At 49.1% G+C, this 25,472-nt stretch overlaps 3 protein-coding genes across 3 annotated transcripts in view; 2 read left to right on the forward strand and 1 right to left on the reverse strand.

Moving 5' to 3' along the window:
- Positions 1–25,472, forward strand: part of KPNA6 (karyopherin subunit alpha 6) — a 387,231-nt gene that overhangs the window by 34,286 nt on the left and 327,473 nt on the right. The gene's annotated exons all lie outside the window — the stretch shown is intronic.
- The window catches only part of TMEM39B (transmembrane protein 39B), a 319,933-nt gene that overhangs the window by 34,286 nt on the left and 260,175 nt on the right, over positions 1–25,472 (forward strand). The gene's annotated exons all lie outside the window — the stretch shown is intronic.
- SPOCD1 (SPOC domain containing 1) overlaps positions 1–25,472 on the reverse strand; it is a 48,170-nt gene that overhangs the window by 9,627 nt on the left and 13,071 nt on the right. Inside the window, exons 3-7 of the mRNA XM_069068041.1 lie at positions 16,568–16,621; positions 14,398–14,571; positions 3,062–3,158; positions 1,284–1,422; positions 35–194 (exon numbers count right to left, since the gene is read on the reverse strand). Coding sequence (XP_068924142.1) covers positions 35–194; positions 1,284–1,422; positions 3,062–3,158; positions 14,398–14,571; positions 16,568–16,621 — 624 coding nt within the window. The remainder of the gene's footprint in view (positions 1–34; positions 195–1,283; positions 1,423–3,061; positions 3,159–14,397; positions 14,572–16,567; positions 16,622–25,472) is intronic.

Raw genomic sequence — 25,472 nt, forward strand, 5'->3', positions numbered from 1 at the left:
ATCACCACCTCCCCCTCTCCCAGGCCCAGATCACCTTGTTCCTGGGATCTCTCAGGTTGAACACCAGGCTTCGGTATTTGGTCTTGTAGCGGTAGTCAGTGCACTGCATGAGGTCAAAGATGGCAGCCTCGATGTTGGCAGCAATGCCCCTCACGGCCTCCTCACCCACAGCCAGGTTGGCAGGCTCCTGCAGCCTGGGAGAGGCAGAGGCCAGCACTTGGGGGGATTGGAGGCCTCCAGTTGCCAAGTGCCTGGTTTTCGGTGGACTGGGCTAGTATTTACCATAAAGGCCAACTGCTCAATTGGTTTTTTTCCTTCAGTTTTGATTGTTTGGCTCCAGATCCAAGGATCAGGGTACCCTTCCTGGCCTAGGCTGGAGAGGCCACCTAGTCCAAGGCCCTCATTTTACAAATAGGGACACTGAGGCCCAGGGAAGTGATTGCTTTGCCCAAGGTCACACAGACAGTAAATAGGAGAACTGGGCCTGCTCCCAGGTCTTCTGTCCCCAGCAGAGAAGATCCTGGCTGGCAGGATGTCCATTATGAGAGTTCACTGCAAACTCCACACTGGGGTTTGTCCTATAACATCATACTACCTTTTCCCAAGGTCTCCCAACAGCAGATGTTCCCCAAGACTGGATAATCCCAGTCATTTAAAAAATGTGGCCAAGTTCCAGACCTTTGCAGTAGGACCAGCAGAACACCAAATGTTACTGATAATTTCAAGATGATGCAGACACGTTAACTTTGAAGTTTTAGCAGTAATTTTGAGACAATTTGGGTATGCTAATGAACTAACCCCAAGGTGAAATAAATAGGAGTGTTTCCCAAAAAAACCCTATGAAAATGAGGCCCCAAACTCCGGTGCCTTGTCTTCCCTCTCCACTGGTTCCTTGCTGCCCAGTGCTCCTGACTAATCCACAGTCACAGGAGCAATGCTCTCTGCCTCCCTCTCCCTTCTCTTCCTCACGCTGCCCGACTCCCCTCGCCATCCCATCCCCCACTCCCTGCCTCTGTACCCCTTTTGCTGCTCGTCTCTGTACCCTTTTATTCCGTGCCTTATTCACGTGTGCCTGTGGCCCCCTTCCCACCCGGCAAGTCCTCAAAGAACCAGCTGGCCTGCCCCCACTTTATCATTTCATAAATGTCCAGGGAAGGAACTGCACGAGATGATCTCTAAGGTTCCAAACAACTCTAACCAGAACACATAGCCAGGTTAACAGGGAAACTGAGGCCAATCTCAAATTGCCGGGGCCTCCCAGGGCGATCAGAAAGGGGCCTCACCGTTTCAAGAGTACCTCCCTCAGCGACTCGGCCACCGCCCTGCGCACCTGCTCCCCCGAGAGCTGCAGGGAAGGGCCCGGCACCGACAGTGGCTTCTCCTTGGGCGGCCGTCTCTTTTGCTCCCTCGCCTTGGGCTCGGCTGAAAGTCAAAGAGAAGGGTTCAGGCCTGCGGCCTGAGGGAGCGCCTGGCCTCGGAGTTCTGGTGAGGGAGGCCCAGGGAGAGGGGCCGTTCCTCCATCAATGGCCACCACACTTGGTGAAGCATGTTAGAGCCCGGACTGGACATCAGAGGACGTAGGCTCACCCTCACCCTCTCCCATCGCTGGCTCGGCAGCCTGAAACAACTCTTAAGACACTCAGTTTCTTCCTTCTGCACAGAGCTGGGACAAAAGTGCTCTGCAAAGATTAAAGCACTACATAGGACTGAGTGCTGAAAGGGACCCTGAAAATCAGTCCAATGCCCACATTTTACAGATGAGGCTGGGAGAAGGTAAGTGACTGACTCAGGCTCATATGACTGATGAGTAAAAATCAGAACCCAGACCTTCAGCTTGCAGACACAGAGCCCTTGCTACTCCCTCGCCTCGCATCTTTCAAACCGGAGCTACTATTACTCAGTCTTTGGCATCTGGCGCCACTCCAATGGGAGCCCTCACCTCCAGAGGCAGGGCCCAAGTGACTCCTGGCACAGAAGTCAGGAGAGGCCCCCAGCTCTCATGCATCGCCATTCCCAACAGGGCCAGCTCAGAAGCAGCCCCCAGCAGCCCCCGTGCACCACACTCAGAGGCAGGGCACACTACTCTTCCCCCTGTCCTGAGCTCCTCGGCTCTCTGGGAAGGAGGGAGGGGCTGGCTCCTCCTCTCTCCTACCTTCTCAGCATCTCCTGGAGGAATGAGAGGCCTGTTCCTCCAGCCTTCCTAAGTGCAGAATGCTGAGTTTCCCAGTGGACGCAGCCTCCAAGGAAGGGGTGGGTGACAACATTAACAGAGTCTCTCAAAGACAGTCCTTCCCTCCTCACTCCTGGAGTCTGGACAGCAGAGCTTGGACCAAGCACGGCAGGGAGGACTGCCCCCTCCCCACCACATAGACTATGAGGGCCACAAGGGACCATCAAGACCATCTAGCCAAACCTGTTCATTTTACAGATGGGGAAACTGAGGCCCTGAGAGGTGCAGAAGAGAGGGAAACTGCATGGCATGGTGGTTACTAGGGAGCATCAGTTTTGGAGTAAGAGGCTCAGGTTCCACTGTTAGCTCTGCCACAACTGCCTGTGAGACTGTAAGGAAATCACTCACACCCTCTGGGGTCAGCCTGCTCATCTGTGAAATGAACAGGGTTAGACCAATAATAACAGGGAGCCCTTTACAAATATGATCTCATCTGATTCTCACAACAACCCTGTGAGAGAGGGGCTATAATATCCCCATTTTACAGGTGAGATAACTGAGGCTGAGAAAAGTCGAGCCCTTTACCCAGGGTCACAAAGCTAGTAAGTGTCTGAGGCAGGATTTGAACTCAGGTCTTCCTGATTCCAGGCCCAGCACCTGATCTACTGTGAGACCTAGCAACCCAGGCGGTCTCTCTCCAGCTCTAAACCCTATGAAATGATTTGTCCAAGGTCTCATCTCTAGCAGGTGGTAGAGCTGGGACCTGAATCCCAGCCTTCTTCCTACCAGCCTTAGGCTCTTTGCACCACACTATTGCTCCCCCTCCTCCCTTCAGGCAGGTCACTCACTGGTGTCTGGGCCTGGTGACCAACCCTGGGCACACACACTTACCTGGGTTCAGTGGCTTCTCTGCGGGTGCAGGCACAGATGCTCTGCCCAGATGGGAGACAGGCTTTCTCTCCCCTTCCTTGGAGACATCTCTGGTTGCCTTTGGAGCCAGCCATCAGAGCAGAGATGAACAGAAAAGGGAGAAGGATTCAGTGAGCAGAGACACCATCCAGAGAGAATGCAAGGGAGCCGAAGAAAAGGGGAAGGGGCCTTACTGACTGTTACCCCAGATACTGAGTCCATTCTCCCTCCCAGTATCCATCCCTTCATTCAATGAGCACTTATCAAATACCTACTGTGTGCAGGCACTGGAGAGAGATAGACAATTTAGCTAAAGCATCATCCACGCCCTCACGGAGCTCGTGGGCCCTCCAGAAGGTCCGAGCCAAAGTCCCTCCACTCACCTTCCACTGAGGTCCTCTCTTTTCCCCTTCCTCTGCATAAAACTGAAGAGCTGGAAGAGGCCATCTACCTAAGCCTTCCCTGGGCAGGCATCTTTTCTAAGGACCTAAGAAGTACCCAGGGGTGGGGGACCCCCACTTGTCCCTGCGGCAGCCCATTCCACTTGGGGATCATTCCAATTGTTAGGAAGCATCTCCTCCCACAGAATCTTTGTAACTTCTCTTCATCATTTCCACCTACTGCCCCAGGGTCAAGCAGAACCAACTTAATCCCTTTTTCAAGCAATAACCCCTTAAATACTCGAAAAAAAGTTATTCTATCTTTCTCTTGAGTCTTCTCTTCTCCATGTTAAAACATTCCCACTTTCCTCAACCTATTCTTCTGAAGCATAGCCACTAGTCCCCTGGACATTCTCCTTTGGATCTCTTCCTATTTGTCTGTCAATGCCCTTCTTAAAATAGAGCCCCAGAACTGAAGAGGATGCTTCAGATGTGATGGGACCAGACCTGTATGGAATGATATTCATGACCTCCCTCTTCTGAATTACCTGCTTCTAATACAAAAAAAAACTAATGAAACTTTAGGCTGCCAGGTCACACCGGTGAACATGCAGTCCACTTGGAGCCCCAGATCTTTTTCACATGAACTGTTATCTATCCTTATCTTGCCCATCCTGTTCTTGTGCAGTTGACTTTTTGAACCCAAGTGTAGGACTTTGCATTTATCCCTACAACATTCCACTATTCTCCTTAGTTTGCAAAGTGCTCTCAACTGCCACCCACTGTTCAGCCTCCTCCCCAATAATATGAAAGTGGCAAGTGGTCTGACTCCCAGGGCAGGACCCTTTCCACCTCACCAACTGACCACACTTCTGGCTGATGACCAATACATGAGGGATGGGGTAAACTTAAAGGTCATAGGGAAGCTTCCCTAGTCCTGGGATTAGGGGAGCTCAGTGGTAATTCCCCTTTGCCCCAAAAGTGGGCCTAGCTTGAGGGAAGATTCTTATTGCAAGAAACAGCACAAGGGTAAAGAAGTTCAAGTATCAGCATCAGAGCTATGCCCAGCTTTGTTCTCTGTGCCAATCTGTCTCCTAATTTCAGCCCCTCTAGACTGTCGGATCCTTCGCTTTTCCTTGGCACCCTCTCACTATCCTAGGTCTTGTCTGTCACAGTAGGAGGCATGAGAGATTTCCAAGAAACACCCTCAGAAAGTCTCTGGTTCAGCTTCTGCCTTTTATAGAGGTCCAAGCAGAGGCAGTGACTTGCCCATGCCACACAGGGACTCAGTGGTCAGTCCAGGGCTAAGATGCAGTCTCCTCCAGCACACCCTGCATGCTAAAGCCCCACTGCCACCACCAAAGCTGGGCCACCTCAAGACAACACAATGGAGGAGGGTTTTTCTGTTGGCCTGAGGGAGGCCTCAACTGGATGGTCAGGTCTGATGAGGTCACGGCTGCTCATCTCATTCCAGACCTCAGTCCTGCCAACTCTCCCAGAAACCACCTTCTTCACTTCTGCTAAAGGCACTATATAGAATCAGAGCTGGCCCAGTCCCCTACAGACTTCAGCTGGGCCTCACTGCTTCACCCCAGTCCTGTTCTGTGACCCCACTGCATTCCCCACACAGCTTCTGCTCCAGGCCTCGTCTCGTCTTCTCCAGCCAACTACACCAAGTATCTCCCCACCCCTTCTCAGCCTCGTGCTTCACTGAATGGAGGCCATGGTCAACTGAAGAAGCTCCCAACTTTCTGCTTTCAGCACCACCCCCTTTGCTCTGCTTTGCTCCAGTCTCATAGATGCCGCCCTTCTTGCCCCTTGATCCTCTCCTCTCCTATCTCTTCCAGGGGCATGGCCCCAGAGTCTCTCTCTTGACCTAATTTTCCACTTCTCTTTGTCCCAACTCCTCCTCTGCTGCCCATGAACCTGATGGTAAAACCCCTGCCCTTGCCCTCACCACCCCCAGAAGCTTCTGCTCTATACTCGTCTCTCTTTCACAGGCCCAACTCCTAAAAAAAGACTGTCTACACTTACTGCCTCTACTTTCTTACCTCCTACTCCCTTGTTAGCCCCTTGCAATCTGTCTTCCTTCCCTGCTATCGGACTGAATCTCTCATCTCCAAGGCCACCAAGGATCTCTTTGCTGATAAATGCAGTGGCCTTTGCTCAGCCCATGCCCTTCTTGACCTTTCAGCAGCACATGACACCCCTACCCACCCCCCACACCCAGGGTCTCATGACCCTACTCTGTACTGGTTCTCCTCCCCCGGGACAGGAGTCTTTCTCAGTCTTCTTTACAGGTTCATCAAACATTTCCTGCCCCCGATGTGTAGGTGTGCCCACAAGGCTCTGTTCTCTTCTCTCACTCCACCCTCCCTCTGGGGAATCTCATTAGCTCCCACTGACTTAACTACCATCCCCATGCAACTGACTCCAGATCTATGTGTCCAGGCCACATCCCAGTTCCGGGCCTTTATCTCCAGCTTCTCACTGGACATCTTCCCCTGAATGGGCCATAGGGCTCTCAGACACGTACCCAAAGCAAACTCACCATCTTCCCCCCTGCCCAGTCTTCCCTCTGCTCCTGACCACAGGTTCATGACCTTGGAATTGTCCTTGACTATTCCCTCTTCTCCAACACTGGGACCCAATCAGTTGCCACACTTCTTTATTCTCTCTCTAAAACATCTCTCCCATCCATCCCCACCCTACTCCAATGAGCCAATCAGTTAGCAGTTATTATCCTACAGGCCAGGCCTATGCTAGGTGCTGGGGATGCAAAGCAAGGCCAAAGCCAGCCCCTGTTCTCAAGGAGCTCCCAGGCTAACTGGGAGACGACATGCAGACAAATCCATGCATATGTGAGCCACAGTGTTGGAGGGGAGGCCTGTAATGGCTCCTTGCAGAAGGGACCCCACATCCCTGCTCCTCTCCCCCTCTAACTCCCAAAGCACTATCCCTCCAGCACAGATCTGACCATGTCACTCCCCGGTAGTAACTTCCCAAGCTTCCCACTGCCTTTAGGATCAAAGACAGGCTCCTGTGTTTCTTACGTAAAGTCCTTCACAATCTGGTTCCTGCCCACCTCCCCAGGCTGAGTGCACATTACTCCCCCTCAGGCATTCCAAACCCCAGCCAAATTGGCCAGCTCGGTGCTTCCTGCACACAGCACCCCATCTCCCGCCCCCAGCTTTTGCACCAGATGTCCCCTCCTCCCCTGAAGGCCCTCCTTCCTCCCCTTTGCCCCAGCTTCCTTCAAGGCTCCCTTCCAGGGTTGCCTCCTACTTTTCTGACATCACCACTTGCCAAGGCTTCTTTCCTCCTTGCCTCCCCATCCCCCAATCACTCTGCAATGCATTTATTTTGTGCAGAGCCTACAATTACCTATCTGTGAATGGACTGTATCCCTCTAGTAGAATGGAATGTACTGTTGGTAGAGTTGTGAACTGATTCAACCATTCTGGAGAGCAATATGGAACTATACCCAAAGGGCTAAAAAACTCTATATACCCTTTGACCCAGAAATACCATTACTAGGTCTGTATCCCAAAGAGATCATAAAAATGTAACCCATGTACAAAAATATTTATAGCAGCTCTTTCTGTGGTGGCCAAGAATTAGAAGTTGAGGGCATATCCATCAATTGGAGAATGGCTGATATAGTTGTGGTATATGAATGTGATGGAATACTATTGTTCCATTAGAAATGATGAGCAGGCAGACTTCAGAAAAACCTGGAAAGATTTACATGAACTGATGCTGAGTGAAGTGAGCAGAACCAGGAAAACATCATGCACAGTAACAGTAACATTGTGCAATGACTAACTTAGATAGTTTTACTCATCTCAGAAATGCAAGGATCTAAGACAACCCCAAAGATGGAAAATGCTATACACATCCAGAGAAAGAACTTTGGAGTCTGAATGTAGATGGAAGCAGACTATTTGCTCTCTCTCTCTTTTTTTGTTTCTTCTTTCTCATGGTTCCTCCCATTGGTTCTAATTCTTCTTTACAAGATGACTAATGTGGAAATGTTTAATAGGAATGTATACATAGAGCCTATATCAGATTGCATGCCATCTCTAAGGAGGGGGAGGGAAGGGAAGGGGAGAAAATTTAGAATTCAAAATCATATGGAAGTCAATGTTGAAAACTAAAAATAAATATTTTTTTAAAAAGAGTCCAAGTGGAAAGGGGCTTTGGAGACCATCAAATCCAATGTGCCTGACAATATTCCTGATATCTCCTGTGATGGGAAGCTCACTATCTTCCACAAAACCCGGTCTTACTCTTGGACAGATCCCAATAGTTAAGAAAGTTTCCCTTCCACGAAGTCAAAAGGTGCCTCTTGGCTTCACTGCTCCTAGTTCTGTCTTCTGGGCCAAGTAGAATACATCTCATCTTTCTTCCCCATGAGAACCTTTCAGACACTTAGAATACTGTGGTTCTGCCCCTTCTGGGTCTTCTTTCCTCAGTGTATGTAGCACCTACTCTGTAACACACACTCTCCTCATGCTTCATAAATATTATCTCACTTGACCCTCACAACTACTGTATTTATCCCCATTTTACAGATGAAGAAACTGACACACACAGAGGTTAAGGGACTTGGCCAAGGTCACACAGTTACTAAGTAGCTAAGGCTGGATCTGAGCTCCAGTCTTCCTGACTCCAGGTTCAGGGCTCTGTCCACTGCTCTAGCCATTCCCAGATCTGTCTTTCTTCTGGATTTCCTCTCCTTTGTCACTATCCTTCCCAAATCATGGAGTTCAGAGTTTACCACAATAATCAGAAAATCTTCCAAGTTACCATTATATCTATGTGGCAGGCACGGTGCCAGCCGCTGTTGTTCAGTCCTGTATGACTCTTCATGACCCCATTCGGGGTTTTCTTGGCAAAGATCCTGGTAATTTGCCATTTCTTTCTCCAGTTCATTTTACAGATGAGGAAACTGAGGCAAACAGGGTTAAGTGACTTACCCAGGGTCACACAGCTGGTAAGTATCTGAGGCTGGATTTGAACTCAGGAAGATGAGCCTTCCCAAATTCAGACCCAGCGCTCTATCCACTACACCACATGCCTAGATTACAGACAAAAATGAGAATGTCTTTTCCCTCAAGGAACTTACACTCTATTGCAAAGAGGCATACTGAAGAACGATGTCAAGGAACACTTCTGACAATTGGAAATCTCCCAAAATCTTCCTTGCGAGGAAGGTGGGCTCTCTCTCACTGCATGCAGGTCTTCAAGCTTGCTGAGGTGCCAGGTGACCTGGGGGTGGCCACAGAGTCCCTTCCAAGTAGGACACAACACACTTTCATCACAACCACCTGTGAGATGGGCACTTACCTGAGCACTTAAGTACTTGGGCTACACTGGCAGACATCCTGCCATGGGCTCCCTCTCTCTCTGCCTCAGTCCATCTTTTGTGAGCTGCCACAGCTCCTCTTCCACACCACTCTCTACCATGGCTTAGCTCACCTGTTTCCTGGATGGTCCACAGGACACACACATACAAACGCTAGAAGGCTACGCAGGCCACCCGCCCCATTGGAGCTGGCCTTCACCTCCCAACAGCAGAGTCATCTCAAGTCTCATCATTTCCATTTTACAGACAAGCAAACGTCCCCTTACTGGACCTGTTATTTATCAGCCCTGGGAGGACCCTTCTCTATCAACATAGATCAACTTGCCTGAGACACTGAGAGGTGAAGGGTCTTGCCAAGCCATCAGGATTTGAACCCAGGGCCTCCAGACTCCAATACCAGAGTGACTCGCCCAGGGTCATGCAGCTACTATGTGTGAGAGGTGGGAGCGGGAGCCACCATGTCCCAGTTCTTCCCAGAGCTCTTATCACCAGCCACTGCTGCCTTTCCTATACTTATCTGATGACTCCTTTCTGTAAAATAAGCCCCCAAATATGACCTCTTCTATCGCTCAGAAACTCATTCTAATTTTGTTCTATTGTTATTTTTATAATTTATTTTAAAGATCTCATTGTCAAAAAACATTTAAGGGGAAAGGTGAACGGGAGAGGTAAATTTTTTCATTGAAAAAATAAATTAAAATTTAAAAAAAGATCTCACTGTGCTTAGCTTTGCTGTGAATGAGGGAATGAATGAATGAATGAGCCCAAGAAAAAGTACTTAAGCAATCAAATCAATCAACCAACATTTACCAGGTGCCTTGCTCCATGGAGACTTTATCTGGCCCTCGGTCAAAAGCAATACAATTCTGAACTGGGTGAGGATTGTGTAAAGATTTCTGCCTCCCTGGTTCCCCTCCGGTGGTCTTGGGCCCCTGACGCCTCACTGTCTACCTCCCATGACATGACAAGTCTGAGTGGAGGGAAAGGCCATCCCTGGGGGCAGCTCCAAATTCTCCCCTGATATGAGCCAGCAGACAGACTTGAAATTGGCTTGCTGATCAGTCAGGCATGCCCCTATGGATCAGTAAGAAGAGCTGAACCCAAAGTCTCAGTCCCATCTCCCCGATGGAGGAAACCACTGGCTTGCTGGGCATTACAGATACAAGTAAACTGGTCTCTGGCTCTGGACACATCCCCAACCAATACCTTGCAGCTACTTCCAAGGAATGCACCTCAAACCCTGCCACCTGACCCAGAACAGAAGCCTCTAGGGACCAAATGGGCCCAGGGAAGAATCTGAGGACCTAGGGCTCAATTAACTCCTATTTTCGCAATGCAATTCAATAAAAATTTATTGCTATCTTTATGTAAGGCAGATCATTAACAAGGGTGGGACAGGTGGGGCTTTTTCCTGAGGGACCAAAATTGGGGAAAGGGTATTCCCCTCTGCTCTGCGGTACATCCTCCCCTCCCCCCACACACACACACAGTTCTGCCACTGCAGCCCCCTTCTCCTGAAGCCTGCCTTCCCTCTATCCCCACAGAGGTGGCCCCCTTTCCTCTTCCCTCTGCTCTGTGCTACCATCTCCCCTAAATGTTTATGCCCCAGGTGAAGAAATTTTTGTTATAGTTCTGGTATAAAGTACTAATCCCAGGTAGAGTCAGTTTCACAAAGCTTAAGGGACATTTCCCTAAAAAGCAATGGTTCCATGAAACTGGGAACAACTGAGAGGCTATATGTATGGCTGACTGTACACACACAGTCTGGCCTTCCCCAAGAATAAGCTGCCTTAACCCCCAGGCCCCTGCCCTGCCACTGGGCTGTTTGGGGACAGAAACTGCCAGCAGATACAGGGGACAGTATTATCTTGTAACTGCAGTGAGAAGCAGTGGAGAATACTGAACTCTGGGGCAGGAAACCTGGATGCCAATCCCTGCTCTGCCATTTATCAGCTGTGTGGCCTTGGACAAGTCACTTTCCCTGAGATAGTGATATTTGGAACAATCACTTCCCAGGGCCACTGTGAGCAGTTGTTATCAAATGTGCTGTTTTTTGGGGGGGAGGGGTCCTTCTCTCAGTTTCCCCTACACCTCTGCTGAGTCTGTTTTTCCTGCTTATTGAGCTCAACCCCGCCAGCATCCAGCAAGGCCATCTCCTAAGTCGCCTGGGCACACCTCCTCCCAGCATAGTTCCAGATCTGAGAGGGTGAAGTTAGCTTCTACCCTCCTCCCTCTGCCAGCCTGATTCCACCATGAAGGCTTGCTTTCCTTCACCTCCCAGAGGAGCCGGAAGCCAGGAGGGGCGTGGCTGGCCAGCTGGCTCATTCACACTCTAGGAAGGCCATTGACGCCTCTCTTTGTCAGACAAGGGAGACTTCTACCTACGGCGCCTAAGAAAGAGAGCCTGGCTAGCACTGTTCCTCCTTTCCTCCCCCCTTCCTTTGCCTGCTGATTGTCTTCCCATTCTCTAAAATCCAGCAGCAATACCACCTCTTCTTAAAGCTTGTCCGGAGCCCCCATCGGGAACACTCCACCAGACCTCAGACTGGGAGCTCCATAAGGGCAAGGCCCATGGCTTTTCTAAGTGTTGTATATTCCCTAGCACAGGGCTATGCAGTGGTTAACTGATAAATGTGGGAAGGGGGGAAAGAAGAAGGAAGAGAAGGAGAGAGAGAAAGGAAAAGGGAGAAAGGGGAGAAATGGGAAAAGGGAAGGAGGGAAGAAGACTTAGAGTATGGCAGTCAGGTAAGCTTCTATGGCCCGTCCCTGCCAAGCACTGGGAGGACCCCAGCCTGAGGGGCACAGGGTCAAAGAGGTGTTACCAGCCATCAGATGCCAGACAGTTCATTCTGATCTTTTTAAGAAAAGGGATAGGGTGATGAGTTGAGACTCAGAAGCATGACAAGGGACTGACTCCCTCCCTGGCCTTTCAAGGAAGTGGGCAGGGCTGGGGCCTGGTGAGCTTGGGGGCAAGCTGAGGAAGCTGCTCTGGTAGTCCAGGACCTGCTCCTCCCTGAGACAAGACAGAACAGGAGGATGAGGAGGAAGAAAACATGTGAGCCACATCTTTGGGAAACAGAGGGAAGTGAAAGTTCAATAAACAGCAAGATGTCCTCATGGCTGCTTCATGCAGCTTTACAGATAGACCACAGGTCATGGGCACCTAGCCCTGGCCTTTCTCTGCCCAACAGAGGACCTCCTCCTGGAGCCAGAAGCAGCTCGATATTTTGCCAATGAACCAAGCCTCGCCCAGGGATCAGTGTGGCCCAGGAGCAAGAGCACTGGGTCTGATAAGAAGACCTGAAAAGCCTGACTCATGAGCTATGTGACCATGAACACATAGGTTCCCTCTCTGTGCCTCAGTTTTCCCAGAAAATGAGGGGGCTGCACAAGGTCATCTTTAAGGTCCTCCCTGTCTCTGAATCCTATGATACCACATGGATGGACAGTTAAAACAAAAAACAAAAACAAGACAGAAAGAACCCAGTCAAACGTACAAACTCTGCAGTCAGGTCCAGGTGGGATGAGAAGGCCCTTGGGGTTCTGTGATTTTGACTCATCTGAGCTCTTTATCCCACTGAATGGCTTCTGTAGTCTCCTCCTTTCAAGCATCCATCCATCCCTCTATCCATCCCCTTCCATCCATCCCTCCCTCCCTCTGCTCTGCTGCTGCCGCTTTCTCCCTCCGCGCCTGTCTCCCTCCTCTCTGCATCCCCCTCCTCCAACACAAGAGGAAACAGACAGAGGATATGACAGATGCCCAAAGCAATATTTTGTGAGGATAACAAAGAACCCAGGAGAGCTGTTCTGGAGAAAAGGGCAGACAGCTCCTGATGAGTAAAAATGCCAGCCAGTTACTACAAATCAAGTATTAGGGGGGTGTTGACCCTGGCGAGATCACAAAGAAGCATTTGTTAGCTGGAGGCCAGGCCCGGACAAGGAAAGGCAGGAGCTTGGACTCAGAGCACAGCTGGCTGCTGCTCCCCTCACCCCAAAATGATTTTGGAGGGATCAGACAAGGAGCCAGCTTGATCCAAAGGGCTGGGCCTGGGGAGGCCAGCAATCCTCATATGCTCCCATATCTCCCATATGCTCATATATCTCAAAGGGAAAGAGGGAGGGCAGGGACAAAACAGCCTAGGTTTAGAACTGGAAGGGCCTATAGAGGTCATCTAATCCAGCCTCCTCATTTGTACAGATGATAAAACTGAGGCCCAGAGGGGCAAGTGACTTGTCCAAGGTCACAGAGAGAGTAAGCAGTAGAATCTGGTTTTGAACCCAAGTCCTTTGACTCCAAATCCAATGCTCTTCCCTCTGTCCTAAATCATAGGATTCAGTAATCTTCAAGATAATCTTGTGAAGCTCTCTCCAAATGACCGGACATTGAGCACACACTGAGGTCCAGAGAAGTTAAGGCCTTGCCCCAAGCCACAAAGCTGGTAAAAAGCAGAACTGAACCCAGGCTAACTCCAGTTCCCAGGTGACTTCTGCTGCCCACCCTGTGATGTTCCTGATGGGGGAGAGGGGAGGGAGCATCCTGCCTGTCACAGGAGCCTGGGCCTGAAGGCGGAGGGGCTCACCACCCACCCCACCCCCTGCCCAGGCTCTGCCAAGGAGAAGCAAGCCCAGCCTGTTGGCAGAAACAGTCAATTTGAAGGAGGAGAAGAAAAGGACTTTGAAACCTGTTGCTCTATATTAATTACAACCCTGATCACATTCATTAGCCAGGAAAGCAATTATGTTAGCAATATTCATTAGCCAAGAAAGCAATTAATAAGGCAAATGTCTTCAGCTATTGATAAAGAAAAAAGGAAAGATATACACACAAAACCCACAGTGACTATAACCAGCAGCAGTCTGTTCTAGGGTAAACAGATGAGCAAACAGATGGGAAAGGGCTTGTTCTCACAAGGTTGTGGGGAGGCACGTGCTCTGGGAACTTTAAAACTCGACAAAAATGGGAATTCTTAGTATTTCCTGGCATTCAAGGCCCTGCATAATCTAGTGGCCACCTGCCTTTCCAGTCTTGTCTGGTACTATGCACTTCTGTGCTCTAGAGCTAAATGGAACTAGCTCCTGACAAATGCCCCATCCCCGTCCCCCTGCCTCAGTCCCCTTGGCTCAGGCCATGCCTTAAAGGACTAGCTCAAATGACACTTCCTCCTGAAGTCCTTTCCAGATTCCCTGTAGGCAGTCCTAGCCTTCCCTCCCAGACCTCAAATACCCCTTTGTCTTATCCTGTAATATTACATATGTGATATTATGCATTCTGGTTATACTTGTGTATCACTAGACTGGGAGCACTCTGGGAATAAGGACTATGCCTCTTCTGAATTTTGCCTCTCCCACAGAATCTAGCATAGTGCTCTATACACAATAGGCATATACTAAATGTTTCTTGAATTGAACTGAATTCCGAGTGGAAGGAAGAAAGGACTTGACATTCGACCACAGCAGGCTCCAGACAAAAGACACTAAGTACAGTGGATCATGTAAGAAAGTGCTTCTCCCTGAGCCCTAACACTGAAGGGAAAAGCCCCGCCCATGCGCCCTGAAGCAGGCTACCTTACCCCTCGGGCCTGCTGTGGGCCCTCTGCCCAACGGGAGGGAAGCTGGGATCCCTGGGAAGGCGCCTCTGAGCTGGCTCCCGAGAGGTCCTCCAGTTCTTCCAACTGCGGGGGCTGTCTGGGTCCCCATGGTTGGCGGACAGCCCCCAGGAGTCTGACTGATGGCCCAGACCCCAACTGAAAGAAGAAAAAGATACGTGGGCAAAAAGAGACTTCCAATGATCTGCCCCTTTTCAGGAGAGAGGGGTCTTGGGTCACAGCAGCCCAAGCCTCAGTCCCCTATCTTCTCCCCTCTTCCTAGATTACTACCAAATATCAAACACGCACACTCGTGTGCACGCACATGTGAGTATACACACACACACACACACTCACACACACACCCCAACCATGAACTTGGGGAAGGCAGAGGAAAGCCACTAAACCCAAATACTTAGAGGACTCCCCTAAGCTGTCAGGCAGTCTCATTCACTCTTCTCCATCCACCCAAAACAAACTCCAGCCTGTTCTTTGCTTGGCACATGGAAGAGAGAGCTAGCACCAGGGTCAGGAAGAACCTAGGGTCAGACCTTTCCTGTGACCCCTACTGGCTGTGTGACCACAGGCAGGTTCCTTAGCCTACCGAGCCTCGGCGTTAAAGGCCATGGCCCTTGGTCCTGAGAAAATCCCCCTACATTCTCTTTTAGGCTGAGTTCTCTATCCTCCATCAGGCTGGGAGCCCCTTCGGAACAAAGACTTCTCTGTTCTATACTGTGGGTCTGATGGGTTGGATTACTGAGCTATAGTGTATGTCCTATTGCTAAATCCTGCAACTAGTCCTGGGGCTGGGCTTCTCTGGGGCCTGAGGCAGACTTCGGACTCCCCCAGTCAAACCAGTCCTGCCCTACCTACAGGATCCATACTGGGTCAGTCCACTGAGGGAGGAACCCTTTCAAATGTCTAACTCAATATTTCCTGATTAGCACAAATCAGATTCCTGTGACAGAACCATCAGGATTTAGAGCTGGAAAGAACCTCAGAGGCCACCTAATTCAACCCCTCCATTTTACAGGCAGTAAACCTAAGACCCATCAAGGTAAAGGGACTTGGCCAGGGTCACACAGTCAGTAAACAGCAGAGCTGGCATCTGGACCATGGTCCTCTGGCAAAGCATTGGATTTGGAGCCAAAAGCCATGGGTTCAGATCCCGCTCCTACCACCAATAAGCTGGGTGACAGCTAGATAGACCCCTTCTCTCTGGAATATAGTGTCCTCATCTGTAAAATACCAAGAGGATCCTGGATGGCCTTCCTTGAGCTCCTTAGCCTGTGGCTCCAAGCTGGGGGGTTTTCTTGCTGTATTACATTTCCCGCAGTCCCTGACAGCTTTCTGAAGGGCCTCCCAGAGAATCTTCAGACTTTGTCTGAGCTATGTCTGTATGAAGTATTTGGGGAAATCTGGGGCAAGCAGAGTCAGTGTTTTTTAAGTAACGTGGCCCCAGAATAAAACACCCACTTCTGGCTCTTGTATTTCTTCTCTCTGCCTCCACACTACCCAGTGTGAGCTGCAAGGCGCTATCTCATGTACCTACCCAAGCCCAGCCTGAGGAAGGTGAGGTAAAAGACCCAGCCCCCAGAGCAGGGCCAGCTTCCAGCAGGCTGCAGAGCCCTCCTAGCTTACCAGGGCACAAACGAATCCCAGCTGCTACTTGCTGCTTCTTCCCTCCCTCCTTCCTCCCCAGGGGTGGCCAAGGGTTCTTACCTCTGGTTTCCCAACCCAAGGCCTGGCAATGACCCCACAAAAATCTTCCCATCAGTTTTGAGGGGAGGGATGAAGAGTAAGCAAGTGCTGAGAGGGTAGAGAGGATGGTGGGATGAGAGAGGAGCAGGAGGAAAGAGTGAGCAGCTGGAGAGAGAGAGGATATGCTTAGGAAAGCAGCCTTTCTTGGGTTAGGCAGGATGGAGAGGAGAAAAGCAGAGGTCAGGCAGAGAGGAGGGGGAGATAAAAGGATCAGGATACCCAAAGGTGCCAGGTGCCAGAGAGGGATGAGATTTAGGAAGATTCAGAAGGCCTCAGGGGCACACCCAGCATGCAGCCAATTCCCCAAGAGCCCCAGTGGCTCTGTGCTCCCAGACTATAAACAGTGCTCAAAGAATAGAACAAAGTGGGAAAATGATGAAAACGGGAAACCTACGTAACACACAAGTTTCACGCCATTTGGCAGGCGAGGCAATGTCCGCTCTTCCTCCTTGGAGAGAAAGAGAACAAACACAGAGATTACAATTCAGTCTGATGGCCTTCTGGGAAGGGAAACAGCCCCTGTCAGAGCCCAGTGCTGTGGACACTGGAGAGCAGGCTGGCCAGGATGGTAGCTCCAGAATGGCTCCCTCTCTGGTGGCAGAGCCCAAGACCAGCCTTGGAGCTTGCTGGGAGCACTGGGAGAGCTGTCGGCTTCTCCTGCTTCAGACCAGGAGGAAGAGGTTTTCCAGTGTAAGAGTGGGTGTGCACAGGGAGGCAGTGGTGGTGTGAAGGGAAGAGGAGACCAGCACTTAACCTCTAGCTCCGGGCCTAACTAGCTGGGTGACCAAAGACATGTTATTTCACATTTTTTAGACCCAGTTTTTTCATCTGTAAAATGGGGACAATAATGCTCACACTATCTTCCCTACAGAGTGACTGTGAAGAAAGTACTTTATGAGCTTAAAATCACCACAGATATTGGAATTGGTTTTGCTACTTTGGAATAAGCAGTCATTAGATTAAGAGAGTTGGAAAGAACTCTTTTCACAGACAAGTAAACTGAGGCCCAAGGAGGTGAAGTAAAGAGAAAGGATTTTCCTAAAGTCGCATGAATCTGGAGGTGAGCCAGGGCTCTTAGCACATGCTTCTGGTCCCTGGGGATCAGACCATTCCCTCTCCTCCTCCACTTCATGTTTGGGAGTCTTTCCTGTGCTGTTGGAACCTGGGAAGATCTTTACCCTCTCTAGCTTTATCATCTGGTTCTTTATCAGAGGAACCTCTGTTTCTTTTTCTTCTAAATGATCAAATCTATTCTTTGACTGTTCAAGAACCCTCACCCCATCTATAGTTGTGAAGGCCTTCTCCTCTAATTGTTTATGATATGACCTTTTATATTTAGGTCATGTATCCATTGGGAGCTTGATGTGGTATATGATGTGAGATGCTGGTCTAAACCTAGTTTCTGCCAGACTTTTGTCCAGTTTTTACAGAGGTTTTTGTGGAATAGGGAGTCCTTAGTCCAATATGAATCCCTATTTTTCACAAAGAGGCTTAGGACAAAATAAGATATCCACTACACCATATATATAGTAGATATTTAAATAAATCTACATTAACTCTAACTGAAATTGGAAGTAGGCATGACAGAGAAATTCAGGCAATAAATCTCATATGTAACATGTTACCAAAACTACTTGTATATGAAAAGAACATGCATGGTCAAATGGAGAGGTGAGCGAGTCATTTACTAACAGTGAGGGATGATAGATAGACAGCCTGAGGGCTGCCCAAGAAGCCAGGAAATATTCAAAGACTCAGAGGAGAGCATCCACCTATTGAACAAACCTTCCTCCATGAAGAATTGGTAGAAAGCCAGGGATGAGTATCCAACAGGATAAGAAGGCATGTGATCTCCCCTGGAGGCAGAGGGACCCCCAAGGAGATCACAGACCCACTAAGGAGTCAAAGTCTGTCCCAGCTTAGATGAATCTGCTATTATCTCATTATTGGTTTTAGAGACAACTACCATCCCCACCCCATCCCCAGTCACAGGAAACCCATCAGTCTCACTAAACAATCTATCTTCCGTCCTTGTGTAAGCCGCTTAGCTTTCCCCATGCTGTCACTGTTTAATCTGTTTGACAGATTTTTGCTTCTATATACAGACTCAGATTTTTTTTCTGAGCTCGATTTTATATCCAATTAATCAATTGATGGGTATTTATCCTGTACCTCCAATATGCCCCACATCCCATGTTGCTGGGGTGGGGAGGATGCCAATGGCAGCTGTCCGATGCCCATGGTCCTTCATGGTTTGCCTCAGAGCTATTCTCACAATAGCTTTGGGAGGGAGTGCAAGCAGCAGTATCTCTATTCATAGAGGAGGAAACTGAAGTAATTCACCCAAGGTCACCTGGGCCTCAGAGCAGGGGCTCAAAGGAAGTGCTTTCTGCTGCAAGAAGAACATGATGTGAACCCATTCTGGGATTGCCAGGCTAGGCTCAAACACAGGAAACAATTAGAGAACAGCACAAGAAAGTATTTGGTACCCTATTTAGCTAAGAGGGCAGAGGCGTATATAACATTCAATTAGAAAGACTTCCATCAAACATGATTAAAATGAAAAAGAATACTTGGTGTTTGAAGGATGCCTGGATCCAGGCCAGAGTCTTCAGGCCTCACTAGCCCACAGTTAGCTTCCTGGGCACCCTCTCTTCCACTTGGAACTGGCACATCCAAGAGCCTCTCCTTTGGATCCTGGGGTCTGGAAGGGGCTAAAAAGGACTTCAGAAATATCTACTGTGTCCCCCTCATTTTATATCAGAGGAAAGTGACACACAGAGTGACTTAGCAAAGGTCACTCAGGCAGCATGTGGCAGTGCAGGGCTTCTCACTTCAATCCAGGACTCTGTCTCTCCCAGGTCCCTGCTCCTTTCTTCCCTCTCTCCTCTTTATCCCAGAGAGACCCTAGACCAGATCCTCTTTTCCTTAAAGAATTCTAAGGGTCCACCCAGAACAGAACTTAATAGTATTAGCGTATGTATACATATATTTGCATAAATTATATGCATATGTACATGTGGGTGTGTATATGCATGTATACAAAGTTCTATTAAAAGTTCCACTCCTCCCCCAACCTCCCTAGAGTACTGCTCCCTAGAGGGCTGTCTAGCCTGTCATCCCATACTCTGGGTTCTGGAAGCACTTTCTCTTCCTCCCCCCTCCCTATATCATAATCCAAGAATGGGAAGGGCTGGGAGGAAATGTAAGAAGAGGGTAGAGGAAACCCTTCCTCTGAACCTCAACAGGATGTATTCTTCACCATGGGGGAGAGGATGGAGGCCGATATGAGCATTGGGATGTACTTAAATTAATTTTCAGATAGATCCGGGAATGAAAGATCTGGAAAGGACCTGTCGAGATCATGTGGCACATCCTTCTTTATTTTACAAATCAGGGAACTGAGGCCCAGAGAGATCAAGGGACAGCATGATGCAGAGGAAAGAGAACCCGGGCTGAGATTTTTCTCTCACCTCTGCTTACCTCTTGAGGAAGTCATAATCTCCTCCAGCCTCACCTTTCTCATCTGTAAAATGAAGGTTGCATTAACATCCTCTAATGCCCCCTTATCAGCTCTAAATCTATGACATGACTTAGCCAAGGCCACAAAGCTGGCAAATGGCAGCTCGGGGATTGTCGCCCTCCATTCTACCACTCCTAGAGTTTCGAGGGGTAAGGTGGAATTCACAGCCTCATTGCAAGAAAGCACTCTGGGAATGTAAAAATCCAGCAAGTCCATTGAGATATTCCAGGCACTGTCATACAATGGGAAAAGCACATGGCCAGGGTTTCAGGGTAGCTGGGTTAAATCTTGGGACTGAATTAGAAGACCATGAATAATTTCTGTAAGAAAAACATGGAAATGTACTGAATCTGAAGTCAACTTATTTGGGTTTGAAAAAAAAAAAAGAATTTTAAGGGTCAAACTCTAGAGTTTCTGGTTAGCCATTACATACAATTTATCTAAAGGATGTGGGCCTGGTGGTACAATGGGCCCGGTTCTAATACAACTTTCCTATTCTACTGAGCCCACATTCATGCTTAGCCAGTTAGCAAACTCAGATCCCTGGTGGGCTTGCAATGTTGCAACCCCAGGGCTTCAGGTCTAACAAGGGATCTAACTGCATGTATCCCCACCATGTGACAAAGAAGATGTACCAGGAGGTAGAACAATCAGGCTCGCTGCACCCCACCCCCAAATCACTCTCAAATTTCCAAGATGGCTCCAGTCTTTATAGTACTTGGCTTCTAGAAAATTCACATCTACAGAATAACTCCTTTTCCCATAGTCCCAGGTTAATAAAGGTCTGCCACTGCAATTCTGCCCATTATGGAAGTCTGTCTCTGCGAATGGCAGAACAGAAGCCAGATTTTCCATTTCCAAGTGAGGGAGGACGTGATGGGGGCGGCGGGGGGCGGTACACAGGGACCTAGATTCAGAGTCAGAGGCCCTGAGGCATCCCAGCTCTATTGACCTTTTGTCCGTGGCTAGTCACTGTCCATCTCTGGGACTGTTTCCTTCTAACTAAGATTCACCTGAAGGTCTCTATTAGCTACCTAACCCATTATGCAAAGGAAAGCAGGGCCCAGTCCTTGGCACTGGAGGTCACACGAAATTCTAAAGACATGGTCCCTGTCCTGCCTTCTGGAGGTTAGGGCAAGGTCCCAGCACAGACAGGTATCAGACAACGATACACTCCCATACATGAAACAGACTTCGGAGACAAACAAATGATACTCCAAGGAAAGGCTCATGGGAGAGGGAGGAGGGAAGAAGAGGTGAGAAACAGGGGGCAAGAAGTAAAGGGGAGGGAAGATAAAAAGGAGATGGGGGAGGTAGTCAGAGGAGGCTGTGAGAAGCATCACGGCTGGCCTTTAAAGGGGGTTCAAGAGCATCCAAATGACTCCCATTTCTATAAGTCTTTGCCAGAATGGTTTCTGAACAACAAACCTGTGGGGTAGAGAGCACAAACATCAGCCCATTTTACAGAAGAGAAAAGTGAGCCTCAGAAAGAGGGTCGCCCCTGTCCTCCAGGGTCCCCAGGCCTCTGCTTTCCTCTGCTCTGATACACAGTTCTGACTACAAACACAGGGCCCCACTGCCTGAGGCCCCTGGGCTTTTAGGATGTTCATTTCAACGCTTTTCAGAAAAAGTCTATTCTCTTATTTCCTGTACTAACAGAGGAGATAATTCCCAAACAGCAAATGACCCCAAAATCATTTCTACCTGGTTTATTATATGATTCCTCACAATGACATCCATATACACACATAAACACACTCAATTGGTTCTTATCACTTCATTTATAACTGACATCTCAAGGCTTCACAAAGTCTGTGATATCATAAGTGTGGGCAGATCCCCAGGCAGATCAAGGTGTTGTAAAGTACTCCAGATTTGGAGCTAGAGGTCCTGGGATCAAATCCCAATGCCCCTGCTTTGCTCTCTGTGCAACTTGGAAAAATCACTTTATGTCTCTGGGAATCAATTTCCTCATTTGGAAAATATAAGGCGGCCGGGAGAATTAGATAAACTCTCAGGTCCTTGTCAGGTCCTAATCCTATGGCCCCATAAGCCCCGTGGATTCCCTCTCCATGGCCTGGTTGACAGTTTCATGAGTTGTAGCCAAAGCCAACAATGACCTGGTGGTCATACTGGGGGGACCTTCTATGCACTATGCTAGCCTCTCCCAAACTGGAAGGGACCTCTAAGGCCACCTAAGGCCCAAAGATAGCAATGATAAACTACTCCCCCTGCTCATCTTTTCAGTCATCCTTCTTGACCTCTCTCAGTACCCTCTCTTCTCTTGGTTTCTGTGACTCTGCTCCAGGGCCAAGGTGGAACCAGCTCCTACTGCCTTGGGCCAATAGTTCAATTTTCAGGGTGACCACCTAGAAATTAGCAAGTGTTACAAATCAGGACTTGATTTACTGTTTTGTTGATTGCCTAGATTTGAGTGATGGAGATGCAGATTAAACTTAAAAGTGTGTTGTTCACACTTTTTTTTTTCAGAGAACCAACTGTTAAATATTTCCCAGTATCCTTTCTTGCACTACTCTGTCCCAGTCTCCCAGTCGAGGCCATGCTTTGTTTGCTGGGTCTTCCAGGTCCTGCCCATGGGCAGAGATGCTCCCCAGCACTGTGTACTAGGATGTCTTCGCCTCTCTACACTCTCTCCATGACCTCATCAGCTCCCAGGCCTTTAATGATCATCTCCAGGGAAATGACTCATAGGTCCGTAGGCTAGTGCCGGTAGCTCCCCTGAGCTCCAGTCCTGAATCACCAACTCTGTTTGACCTTTCCACCTGGATGTTCCCTAGACATCTCAAACTCCACATATCTAGGACAGATGATCTTCCCCTCAAAGTCCAACCCTCTCTTGACCTTCCCTGTTTCCATCAAATGCATTCACCATTCTTCTGGACTCCTAGGTTCCTAACAATGTTTGCCTCTACTCCTCTCTCCCTCATCCCATCTAGCAATTTCCCACATCTTGTCATTTCTCCTTCCACATCACCCGCATCTGTCTCCTCTCCCCTCAGACAGACAGGCCCTATGACCTCTCTCCAAGTCTCCTGGGTCTCCTGCCTCAAGTCACTGCACCCTCCAATCCATCTTCCACACACAATCATCAGAGTGATTTTTCTTAACAGCAGATCTGACCATGTCATTTCCCTAATCAATAAACCCTGGTGGCTCCTATGGCCTCCAGGATCAAATCTAAATGCCACAGGAAGCCTCACTTTTCAGCCTCCCCTTCCTGCCTCTTACGGCTTCAGGAATGCCTGCCTCCTCTCCCACCTCTCTCTCATCCCTTGCACTAGCCATCCCTCACGTCCAGAATGTTCTCCATTGTCCCTTCACTTTTTTCAAGATCCAGATCAAGCTCCATCTTCTCCAAGAAGCTGGTCCTCCCAACTGCAAATCTGGGCTCTCTTCCCAACCCATCTTGTATTGATTCTGCATGTATTTATCCTCTGTAGACAACTCTGTACAAACTGTCTCTCCTAGAAGAACGTCAGCTCTTTAAAAGGAGAGGCTTTCAGTTTTCTCTTTGTATCCCCTGTGCCTAGACCAGTATCTGGCATGCAGTTGGTGATTAATAAATGCTTGCTTTTGTTGATCTATGCAAGCCATTCCTGACCCAGCCTCTCTACAACCCAACTGACAAGCTTTCTCTGTGGCTTCTTTCTGTCTTTCTCCTCTGTTACAGTCCCATTCTGTGACTTCCTGACAAGGGCCAGGGTTCTTCTCTGCCTTTTCATATTGCTTAACTTTCTTGTGGAAGCCCATTTTTAAAAGAATGGTCCATTCTACCTGAGAACTCCTGGTGCGGTGATATGTTCCTTGAACCCCAAGCAGGGAGGGTGGCCTGAATTTAAAGGACAGCTAGCCTCACTTAGCTCTGGCAGAAACAAACACAGCACTGTTCCCAGGTCACAGGATGTCTCCTCATGCCCTCCAGACTTGCTAGTGGTGAGATCTTCATCCCTTTGTCATTCTTGCTGGTGTTGCCCAGGAGAGCTCCCTGTAGCACCAAGGTCTGCTTCTTGGCTTGGTCTGCCAGCTTCCTTCTCCTCTTCCTCCATCCAAGGCTGCCTCCTCCTTCCACCCTTCCTCCTTTGTTCTCTCCCTTCTCTGCCCTGTGGTTCTCAGATGACATTAGGCCCACACTGGAGATCTTTCTGACACAGCAGGACTTTCTAAAGCTCACATGAGCCTTGGAGCCCCCAGCCTGTGGGAGCTCAGGGTCACTTCTAAATGATGATGCAGCACTGGGTGTCAGTGACTAGCACCAAGAGAGATGCCATTATAGGCTGGGGCACAAAGGAACAAGGAAAATCCCAACAGACAAGTGTGATGAGTGGCACATACACACACACACACACAGCATTATGTAGCATTTAGAGACTTTACAGAGGAGGAGACTAAGGCCCAGAGAGGCTAAGTGACTTGACCAAAGTTACACAGGGAGTAAAATGAAGCCAGGATTCAAATCAAGGTCGTGTTGTGGAGGGGGTGGAGGGAGAGTCTCTGCAGCCCCAACAGCTAAAGAAGATAATCCACTCAGAGAGAACCAAGGAGTGACTACATTTTTCTTTCCCTCTGAGCCAATTTGTCTTCTTTCAGAATCCACTGCAAAAGCCTGTGGGAGGAGAAAATTTTGTAATGAGCTGTTACAAGCCAAACTTCTCCACTTTTCAGGCAGTTTCCTCATCATCCCATCGAGTGTGTTACTGCATCTGTTGTTGCTGCTAGAATGTGAGGACAAACAAGCAGGGATCCTCTTGAATGCATAAGTCATGCCTGCCCACTGACGCCCAGGGTGCCCAACAACAAGGCAAGGCAAGAAGCCCTGTGCCCATCTCGGGCCTAACACTGCCCCCGCCCTCCTGGGGAATGCCCAATGCCCAAGCTCAGCTCCACTGTCCAGCAGAGGACAGAGGGTATGTGGTGCCTTCCCTGCAGCAAGCTCGCAAGGAGTGGCTCGCCAACGCCCCCCAGCTTAGGTGACTCCGTCCCTGCCATCTGTGCTGCCCGCCAAACATCCCATTACTCCTTTGTGGCAGCAAACAGCTTTCCTCTGCAGGGATGACAAGGATCTTTCCATTGATAAGAAGACCTCTCACAGATAAATCAGCTTAGAAAGATGTATGAACATTGCTCATTCCATACCAAAAATGTATCAGCCTCTGACAAGGAAAAAACCATTAGATGGGCTAATATCATCCTGGTCCCCTGCCCCTTCCTACTGACAGGATTCGTGAGTGCTCACAAACTCACCAAACGTTAGGGCTAGGAGGGCGTAGAGCACACAACACAGAACATTAAAACACAGAATATTGGAACTTGAAAATGGCCTGTGAAGAGGCAGCAAAGCAAAGGGGACAGAAAGCTGCCCAAGAGCCACAAAGATCTGGCTTTGAGTCCCATCTCTGACACACCCAGGGCCCAATGACACTGGACAAGTCACAACCCAGACAAGCAGATGCAGGGCAGTGATGGGGGGTTCCCTAGGCCCATGGAACCACAGATCCAGTCCACAAGAAGGAAACAGAACATTGGAACATCAAAGCTGGAAGAGACATGAGAACATGAAATGTCAGGGGGGGAGGGCATTAGAACACAGAATGTCAGAGATAGAGTATTAGAACATGGAATGTGAGAACTGGAACACAGAATGTCAGAGACAGGAGCATTAGAAGATGTTGTCAGAGCCAGAACACAGAATGTTAAAGCTGGAACATAATATGTCAGAGCTGGGAGGGCATTGGAACACAGAGTTATCAGAGGAACA

The sequence above is a fragment of the Petaurus breviceps genome, unplaced genomic scaffold (assembly GCF_028583685.1).
Source record: "Petaurus breviceps papuanus isolate PSGF00001 unplaced genomic scaffold, PetGlider_PUasm1.0 90760, whole genome shotgun sequence".
Lineage (NCBI taxonomy): Eukaryota > Metazoa > Chordata > Mammalia > Diprotodontia > Petauridae > Petaurus > Petaurus breviceps.